Below are 10,119 nucleotides of genomic sequence, written 5' to 3'. Positions count from 1 at the left end.
GGTGTGTGTCACCATGCCCCGTGTACATGATAAGGGGACCAATCCAGAGCTTTCTGTGTGACAAGCACTCTACCCCTGAGCTGCGTCCCTGGACTCTCAGAACTGTTTCTTGGACAGCCCACTAAGCTTTGATGATAAGGAGCTAGGAGTAAAGTCTACTCCATGCATGGTTTAGGGTTTTTGTAGGCCAGGCTAGCCTGGAACTCACATAGATTCTCCTCCTCTGCCTCCTAAGTGCTTATAGGCATTTTAAAGATTAAAGGCAGAGTTCTTGGTTTAGAGAGGCAGATATACTCAGAATCATACAGAAAAGACACTTGGAGTGTGTAATTACAGACCAAGAAAGAGGGGTGACATGAAAAACATGTCTAGTGGTTCTCCGTGTGTGGCCTACAGCTGCAGCTGGAACCTTAAGGAAATATACATCCTCCTACCCTCCCAAACCTCCCCAAACCCTAAGGTTTGACTCAGCAAAATACTTGAACAAACCCTCCAGGTGCTTTGGAACCATTGGTTGGCATAGCTGGGGGAAACAGATGTCTTGAAGGAGCCAAGAACTGAAAGATGGGGAGTTACAAACTCGGGGAGAAGAGCGTGAGCAGATCCTTGCAGCAGACCCGGATGTGTTCAGCAGAAGTAGGCTAAGGCGATCATCAAGAGCAAAAGTCTATGGCATCCTCTGCTGTGGGGAAGGAGCTCAAAGTAACAAGAGGCTGTGGAAGAATACAGTCTAGCTAGCTAGCTATTTATGGTTTTTCGAGACAGGGTTTCTCTGTGTAGCCCTGACTGTCCTGTCCTGGAACTCACTCTGTAGACCAGGCTGACCTTGAACTTAAATAAATCTTTGAAAAAAAAAAGTATTAAAAAAAAAACAAACAAACTACCACCACCACACCAAACTGGCTAAGACCCAGGCAATGGAGGAACACACATTTGATCCAGCACTCAGGAGGCATAAGCTGGCAAATATTTATTTATTATATGTAAGTACACTGTAGCTGTCTTCAGACACTCCAGAAGAGGGCATCAGATCTCATTACGGGTGATTGTGAGCCACCATGTGGTTGCTGGGATTTGAATTCAGGACCTTTGGAAGAGCAGTCAGTGCTCTTACCTGCTGAGCCATCTCTCCAGCCCTATTGTTGTTGGTTTTTGTTTTTAATATTTTTATGCTGGGTTAATGCCTTTAATTCCAGTACTCAAGAGGCATAGTCTGGTGGGTCTCCCTCGCAAGGCCAGCCTGAACTACAGAGTGAGTTCCAGGACAGCCATGGCTACAGGATTTCATGGAGAAATCCTGTCTTGAACCCTCCCTCAAAATATTTTTTTAAATTATTTTGTGTGTATGGGTATTTTTGCCTCCACGTGCATGCAATTCCCATATAAGCCAGAAGATGGCATCAGATCCCTCAGAGTTACAGATGAGTGGGCTGCCGTGTGGATGTTGGGATTTGAACCTGGTTCCTCTGGAAGAGCAGTCAGTGATCTTAATCACTGAGCTATCTCTCCAGCCCCTCAGGCAGTTTTAAAATCTAATTTAGCAATTGAGATAGATAATCAGACAAATGTAAGGAAAGATGTGATCGAGGAAGAGACAACTTGGAGAGGGGCCAGGGCATGGACATGGGGGTTGGAAGGCTCACAGCTGTGTGTGATGGATGGGAACAGAGACAGAAAGGGATCATCAGTACTGCATCAGATGAAACTTTATTTCATGTATCTGTTCAAGGGACAGAAGTACAGCCTTGAGCACAAGACTGGCACAAACTAACTACTCAAAGGAGGAAAAACAAAACAAAACTAACCATGAAGCACTGCACACAGAGGTATGACTGAGGTAGGCAGGAGGGCTGGGGTGCTTGGGTACCCCATAATCAGCACAGATGAGGTTGGAAGGACCCCTAAATGAAGAGCTCTGCCTGGATCTTGAGGAGAGTGGGCCACTGGAGGACAATGACACCACCCATGGCATTCCTGGGACTTGAGGGCCTACACCAGGAAGTAACCAAGAGAAGGCCACCTGGTGGGGCAGGCCAGCCAGGAGCCTAGGACCTGGGTTTCCCTGAAGGTAATGGAAACCCCTGAAGGATTCTGGACATGAAGAAGACAGAAGTCATCCTCCTGTTCAGGGAGTGGTTTGAACTCAAGAGCTGGGTGATGCCAGCACAGTGGCTGGTCTCTGAGTGCTCCTTCAGAGGGGTGGCTATGGCATGGTGGCCTTGGTGATTTTTATGGACTTCGTGCCCCTGCTGCCTGGACAGAAGTGTCTGGTGAGGTGGGGTGTGTCTTGGAGTCTGCACAGGGTTTCTTGTTCATTGGTTTCTTGCACATTGGCTCCTTAACTCTCTTGATGATAAAAGGTGCCTCGTGCTTTTGCACCGGAAAACTGGGTGCTTTAGCTTGGTTTTCCAAGCTGCTATTAGCCATGATTCTGCTGTGGAGTTGCCAGTATCGCCTGGCCAGGCTCATCTCCACAGGCGTAGCAGGTATTCATAGCTAAGGAAGGTGGCAGCATTGACCGGAAAGGCACGGGCGCTGTTGAGTGTCATGCCCTTGAAAAAGACCCCTATTCCCTCCTGCCGGAAGCTGCTTGCCATGCAGTCCAGCATCCCTCCATACTTTCTTCCCTTCAGCCCATCCATCTGCATCCGGGACTTGATCACATCAAAAGGAGTGGCTGTGATCCAGGAGGCTATGCCTGCAAAGCCCCCTGCCACCAGAACTGTGGCTGAACCTGGGACAGAGGGAGCCAGGGTTGAGTCAGACTAGAACAGAGCATCTTCCAGTCCCCTCCTTTAGTTCCCTCCGTCGCCTATGCTGTCCCCCCGCCCCACCCCACCTCACCCCACTTACTGGGATTCTGGCCTTCTGGTGTGTACTGGCGACATAGCCCTTCATAGGTGACAAAGTACATTCCTAACGTAGGAGTGTCTCTCAACACCAGGGCCCAGGATCCTCTGAACAGTCCCTGGGGTCCTTCTTCTCTCAAGATGGAGGCTGCACAGTGCACAGGCCCCCGGTACCGGGGCATAGAACTCGATATCTGCATCCTTGGCTCTGTCTGGTTTTGTAGACGGACTTTGATGAGGTCAAAAGGAGCCAGGCAGTAGGCCTGTGGAGAAAGACATGGAGGAGACTGGGTGGGGCTTAGGCTTGAAAAATGTCAGCTTTTCATCACAACAGGGCAGAGAGACTCCTGCCATCAGCTCCTAGCCTCCCACATGGCTGGGTTTGGCCAACTGTCTGGGTGCAGTTGAGAACAGGCTGCCTCCCTTGTTATCAGGTCTGATAGGCTCAGCACTGGACTCTCCTCCTGAGATAGCAGGCACAAGCACTCAAGGACGTGTGGGACTAGGCTCCTGGGCTTCCTGATTGCAGGGAGGACCACATGTTTGCAGGGGCTGGGGCTCAGTAAAGGTTCAGCAGCAGGAAACTGAGGACCTGAAGCTGCAGAACAGACCCAACATCATAGAGTTGCTCTTCCTTCTGCATTACACCTCTCTGAAGCCCAGGACACCCTCCCCGCCTCTGTCCAAAGGGCTGATGGGGTGAGATGGTGGTAACAGGTGGGATTTGGTAGGCAATAGGCAGCCAGGACAGAGATCTGAGGTGGCTCTGGACTGAGCTGAGAGGATGTGGAGAAGAGGGGGTCACCATACCAGTGAGGCTGGAGTCAGGGATGTAACTAGGTCAAGCAGCTAGCTGTTCAGGGTGATCTTTAATCTCGGCACTAGGAAGGCAGAGGCAGGCAGATCTCTGTGAATTCAAAGCCAGCTTGGTCTACAGAGCAAATTCTAGGCCAGCCAGTGCTACAGAGTGAGGCCCTGTTTCCAGACAAAGCAAGAGAGGCTACTGAAGCTCAAATGAGGTTCTACCTGGATGTGTGGGGCTCCTGCCTGTAACTGGTGTTCTGGCTGGGTGTGCTAGTCTCATGTCTGTAATCTAAAAGCTTCAAAGAAAGAACTACAAAGAGTTCAAGGCCAGCCAAAGCTACACAGTGAGCTCCAGGCCAATGTGGGCTACGGCAGACTGAAAGTATCTCAATAGCCCAGCTACTGGGGCTGAGAGATGGGGGCTCAACAGTTAAGAACACTGGCTAAGGCTCCAGAGGACCTAGACTCAATTCCCAGCATCTACATGGTGGCTCTGTATAGCCATCTGTATCTCCAGTTGCAGGAGATCCAACACCCTCTTCTGACTCCGGTAGGCACCAGGCATGCACATGATCCACATGCATGCATGCAGGCAAAGCGTCCACACACATAAAATAATAATTAATTTTAAAACATTTACTACAAAAGGAAAAAAGATGACTCAGTGGATAAGAGTTTATACTACTGTCTAGCGGACCTGAGTCTGGATACCGGCACCCATCTGGGATCGCTCCCAACTGCCTGTAACTCCAGTTTCAGGGTATCACCACCCTTTTCTGGCTTCCACAGGCAGAATTTAAATTTGATTTTAGAATTAAAATGAACTTTTTTTTTTTTTTTAATCAAGGAAAGCTGCTGGCAGTGTCACATACTGTCGCCTTAGCGGAGGCAGAGGCAGGGTCCTGGCTGAAGCTGACTTGTGTCTGGGTCTGGCTAGAAACACGTGAACCCTTGTGCAGCTCGAGGCCTGGTTGGTAGTGGAGGGGCTGGCAGCTGACTGGTGCTGGGTTCTGGCAGATGCAGGCCACATTTCATGCTTCTACTACAGCAGAGGGTGGAGCCCCTTTGTAAAATGGGGCTGATGTTTCTCCCAGAGCCTGCCAGCAGGGCTGAGCTGAGACATTTAGGAGTGGGCTCCTGACCTGGAGTTCCAGGGCTGAAGCAGGGGCATCTCATGGGTTGGGAACTGTGGAGCCTAAAGGGTTACTTAACCCCAACCAAGGCCACAAGTAAAGTCTGTAGCAACAGAAGCCTTCAGCTCTTGCCCCTTCCTCTCAAGTCCTCATTGAAACACAATTGGCAGCCAGGCATGGTAGCGCACACCTTTAATCCCAGCACTTGGGGGGGCAGAGGCAGGCAGATTTCTGAGTTCCAGGCCAGCCTGGTCTGCAGAGTGAGTTCCAGGACAGCCAGGGCTACACAGAGAAACCCTGTCTCGAAAAACCAAAAAGAGAAAAAGAAAAAAAAGAAACACAGTTGGCTCCAAACCCCTGTTGGCAGATGTCCTAGCACAGCCTGGATTTAGCAGGTTCCTGAACCCGGGCACCACTTGAGGCCCTAACAGTTCCTCGCTATGCTTTTCAGAGAAATGAGGGAAGGAAACTGAGAAGTGGAGCCTGGCTGGCCCTAAGTCAGGCCGCTTTACGGAGAGTCTTCCTGTTTTTGAAGGGTGCAGGCCTCTGAGTTTAGAAATGTGTATCTAATAAGGAACATGAAGCTTGGTTGGGTAGTATATAACTCTAATCCCAGAATCTGAGGAAAAGGCAAGAGGATTTTGTCGTAAGTTTTAGGTTAGCCTGATCTACATAGTAAACTACAGACCAACCAGGGCTACTTACAAGATCCTGTTTTGAAAACACTAAAGGGGGCTGGAGAGATGGCTCAGAACTTAAGAGCACTGACTGCTCTTCCAGAGGTCCTGAGTTCAGATCCCAGCAACCACATAGTGGCTCACAACCATCTGTAATGAGATCTGATGCCCTTTTCTGGGGTGTCTGAAGACAGCTACAGTGTACTTACATATAATAAATAAATAAATCTTAAAAAAAAAAGATAACACTAAAGGAAAGGGGGTTGGAGGGAGGGCAGTGTTAGGCACACGGGCTGCTCTTGCAGAGGACTGGAGTTCAATTCCCAGCACCCACATGGCAGCTCAAAACCATCTGTAGTAACTTTTGTTCCAGGAGATCCAACACCTTCAGGCCTCTGTAGGCAGTGCACGCACTTGTTGTACATGTGTGTATATATGTAGGCAAAGCACTCATACACATACAATAAAAAACGTAAGTAAATAATTTTTGAAAACTAGAAGGAGGTGGGAGAGGAAGAGGGAAGGGAAGACAAGGCAGCGCTCGCTCTCCGCAGCCTCCGTAATCATTAACCACTGACGTGCACATCCTGACTTTGTCCTCTGAGCTTGCTCTCTGCCCCATGAAGTATCAGTGGCATCAGGGCAGGTACCCATTAAAGGGTCACCCAGGAACCCATCTGGGGTGAGGGCTGAGCTGGCACCTGCCCCTTTGTTTGGTTCTTCTCAGACACTCCCTTTAGCTCAGGTCCCATCTGGGGCCTAGAAACTCTTCTAGTCTTCACCACACCCCATAAAAACCTGGTTACTTCAGTGCTGAGAACAAAGACCAAAATAAATGATGGGAGCGACTCATGCACTGATTGGCCAAATCGCAGCATCTGTGACCTCTGGCCTCAGGCAAGGCTCAGAGATTGCGGTTACCCTGTACTGCAGGCAAAGGCCTGGTTGAGCAGGTGGCATGATCTCTAGGACCCCTTTAGGATCACTTCAGGACAAAACTCAATTCTACTGAGTATGACAGCTCCTCAGGGTCAAAGGTCACCATGCTGTATAGTCTCCCCACAACTTTGGGGCTGGTAGAGCCTCTGAAGGTAGACAACCCTGACAGCAGGCATTGACTGCTTCTGCCTGGCATCTTCTTCACACTGACCCCCAACTCTCTGCTTTTTGCCCTACCTCCCAACTTCTGGTCTCCATGACCTTTCACCTCCAGCCTGACCAGGCACACCATGGCTAGGTCAATGGGAGCAACGTCTACAAGCACCCCTTAGGAAGACCTTCTTATGCACGGCTGGGAGTCCCTGGGGGTGGGGGACTCAGATCCATCACTGTGCCACCTGCATGTGTGCCCATGAACGACGCTCTCACCTGCAGGAGGCCCCCAGTACAACCTGCTATAAAGATGTTTGTGTAGCTGGGTGGCTGGGCCCGTCGCTCCTGATGGGAGGTGGCTGTTAGCGCCAGGAGCGTGTTGCTGTACACTCCGAACAGGACGGAGTTGACCAGGGCTACACTGGCGATGGGGAAACTCATTCCCTTGAAGAAACCCAGGACCTGCAGAGCAACATGGTAGCACCGTTACTCATGGTGGGCTTCCGTGTCCCACATCCAGCTCTGGCCAGGCCTCTGAGCTGTAGAGCACTTCCTCCCAAGCACTGTGTCAGGCAGACAGCATGTGAAGGAGGCTGTGAGAACCCCGTCACCACTTTTGAGGCACTAGAGGACTCTCGGATACCCTCAAGGGTGAAGACTTAGAAGCTGTTAGCAAGCAGCAAGCAAAGGAAACAGACCCCACCTGCCCCGATGATTCTTTACCGCCAACAAGTGGGCTACCTACTGACTCATGGCGGTAAGTCTTGACTACGCAGTCCACAATGCCCTGGTACGTGCTTTGGGTCTGTAACCGCACCTGGATAGAAAGTACTGGTTATGTGAGGCAGATGGGCAAGCCAGGGCTGCTCCTACAATGGCAGCCAGGTCACCCATGCAGCAGACGCTGGCAGGCAGGCACACCAGTGAGCCAGCCCAGCCAGCCAGGCCCAGTCTCTCACCCAGGTTCCAGCCAGACCATCTATTCCTCTGGTGCCTTTGCTACACTCACCTTTACAGTGTCGAATGGGTGCCCCAGGACCAGGCCCACAGCTCCTGCGGTGGCAAGAAGGTGGTATGAGTGAGGCCTGTGTGCCAAGTCTAGGAAGCAAGTCTATGCTAGAGGAAAGAAGGATGCAGGCTGGAGCAGGAAGGCTGCGTGTACTCAGACACCCACCACCTACATTCTTGGGGCTCCACAGACATTCCTGCTGCCCTACTCTGCTCCCCTACCATACCTGGTACTGGGTCACAAAGACGCTGGGACAAAGGAGGGAGACCCATGGCCTCACTTGAGGCCACACACACAATAGGAAAGAACCAGGTGTTACACTATCCCCAGCTCTGACCGTGGAAGATGAGGCTCCAGACTGGTCGTTCTTAACCTGTGGCTGGTGACCCCATTGGGGGTTACAGATCAGATATTCTGTGTATCAGATATTTATGTTATGAATCATAACAGTAACAAAATTAGTTATAAAGTAACAGTAAAATAATTTTATGGTTGGAGCTCACCATAACATGAGGAACTGTATTAAAGGGTCACAGCATTAAGAAGGGTGAGAACCACTGCTCTAGAAGGAGTAGCTACTGTTTCTAACTGTGTCAGCAGTACTTCAGCCTTCCTTGCAGAGTTCTGTGGCCTTGAATGAGAACAGGCCCTGCTGGCCACCTCCTCCTGCCTTCTGCCTTGTCACAATTATCAGTACAGAGTGGGGAGCCCTTCTTAGCGTCCTGCTGGACCCAGGGGAGAAAGCCACACACTGGCTAGTCTTAGTCTCTGCAGAAGATGCTGTTTCTGGGGCTTGGGGTGGCCCTCACCAGGGGTGCGTTCACAGTGTCCTTTCTCAAGGCTCAGGAGTGCACCCATTGACAGGTAGGGCAGATTTCCAAAGGTAAAATAAGGACAGGACAGCCGGAGAGATCAAAGGTAAATGTGTTCTGGTCCCCTCACACTGGTCTGGGAGAAGGGCTTGGGTGAGGTTGTACCTTGGCTGTCAGATCCCCACCGCCCCCCGACAGTATGGCCTTCGGATAGAGAAGCAGTTCCTGCTTGCTTCTTTCCTCTCGGCCTCCTTGGCCATTCCCAGAAGGCTCTGGGGACAGCTGGGTGCGGGTGCTCCAGAGGGAACAACTTCTCTCAACAACCCATCCTCCCAGGGAAGCCACCCACCCTTAGGGATGATAGGACAAAAAGAAGAAAAATGTCTCACCAGAGATCCAGCCAGCCACAAACTCTTCCACGGGCATTTTCTGGGCTCCTGTGGGAACTGGTACTCCGAGCAGGCCCGCTGGAGACTGTTGCAAGTGAGATTCCCCACCCCCTTTCCAAACCCGATAACCTCCCACTAATGTTTAACCCTGGCTGGAGTGTGCGTGGTGGCCCAGTGCCCAGACCTCAGGCAACCATTAGCGAGAGTGAGCCAACGTCTGTGACCCTGAGACTGGAAGAGGCCTGAGAAGTAATGGAATCTCTAGAGGCAGGTTGACAGCCACAGAGATCCAGGGTTCTGTGCCTAGACAGTGACAGCCATGCTGGCTCACAGAGGATGCCAACTGAGTCCTAGTTTGGCGAGCCTCTCGAAGGCTGCCTTAGTGAGCAAGGACCTGGGCCCTGCTTGACCAGCCAGTTCATAGCAAATTCCCATTCATTCCCACCTACCCTGACAAGCTGTGGGGCTATGTGAAGTCAGAACGTGGCCACGAGGTGGCAGTCCCAGGCTACAGTGGCCTGCAGCAGCCACCTATGCCTAGTCAGAATAAGAATAACCCAAAAAGAGGGAGGCCCCGGCCCCCAGAAGTGACTCACCAGGCCCTGAAGCCTGTTTGTCTGCTCTCTCCAGAGTTGTTTACAGCCATGAATCAGAACCGCAGCCTCCTTTTGCCCAGGGGAAGAAACAATGGGCTTTTGACTGTGCAGTGGCCCACTGCTGCGCTACATCAAAACCAAAATTCCGCTCTCCTGCCTCTCTGCCTCACGATGATGGGGCAAGATGGTCCTCAGCAGATACCAGGGCTTAGATTTAGATTTCCCTGTTTCTAAACTGCAACAGTTGCAGTTCCTTTCTTTAAAAACTAAGAAGGAAGAGGCCGAGTCGGAAGAGGCTCATGTACCGCCCTTCTCCTCTGACCTCATGTTCTGCTTCCTGCTCCACTGAAAAGGGCTCTCAGCCGTGAGGCCCTAATGCCGGCATTGCTTCCTCTTCTTGGACCTACTCTCTCGGACCTCCTTCAAGCTAGGGCTGAAAACTCCCCTTTTTAGTGAGACCACTCCACAAGTCATCTCAGGGACAATTGTAATGACCCCTGGCCCCCGGTGCCCCTGCCTCTGCACAGCCACCTACATGCATAAGGACCTTTATATGTAATATATATGTAATAGGACGTGGTGAAGATTCGTGAAAACCAAGGATGAGGGCGAGAGCTGCTACTGTTCCATGCGACTTGACTGGGCCTCTTTCTGAGATGGAGAAACTTTCCTGGGGACCCGAGAGGGTCTGGGCAGTGGATGGTGTCGCAGTGCTGTCTTCCCAGGCCTGTTCTGAAGGCTCTTGGTCTTGGACAGAA

The 10,119-nt window shown here is 51.2% G+C and overlaps 1 protein-coding gene across 4 annotated transcripts; it reads right to left on the bottom strand.

Annotated features, from left to right (window-relative positions):
• Window positions 1-1,688: 1,688 nt before the first annotated feature.
• On the bottom strand, window positions 1,689-9,656 carry Slc25a45 (solute carrier family 25, member 45). 4 transcript variants are annotated; one of them, NM_001361973.1, is made up of 7 exons: window positions 9,362-9,635; window positions 8,766-8,850; window positions 7,565-7,608; window positions 7,301-7,372; window positions 6,832-7,017; window positions 2,854-3,112; window positions 1,689-2,734 (listed from the first exon to the last, which is right to left on the bottom strand). In NM_001361973.1, the coding sequence occupies exons 2-7, from the start codon at window positions 8,800-8,802 to the stop codon at window positions 2,466-2,468; spliced, it is 867 nt and encodes a 288-aa protein (NP_001348902.1). In that variant the 5' UTR covers window positions 8,803-8,850; window positions 9,362-9,635; the 3' UTR covers window positions 1,689-2,465. The 4 variants fall into 4 exon arrangements, with proteins under 4 accessions (NP_001348902.1, XP_006531685.1, NP_598915.1 ...); XM_006531622.4 differs by having other exon boundaries at window positions 7,565-7,671; window positions 8,766-9,656; NM_134154.4 differs by having other exon boundaries at window positions 8,766-9,635.
• Window positions 9,657-10,119: the final 463 nt, after the last annotated feature.

Source organism: Mus musculus, chromosome 19, assembly GCF_000001635.26.
Source record: "Mus musculus strain C57BL/6J chromosome 19, GRCm38.p6 C57BL/6J".
Lineage (NCBI taxonomy): Eukaryota > Metazoa > Chordata > Mammalia > Rodentia > Muridae > Mus > Mus musculus.
Note: the sequence above shows the minus strand (reverse complement) of the source record. Positions and strands in the feature narration are given on the sequence as shown.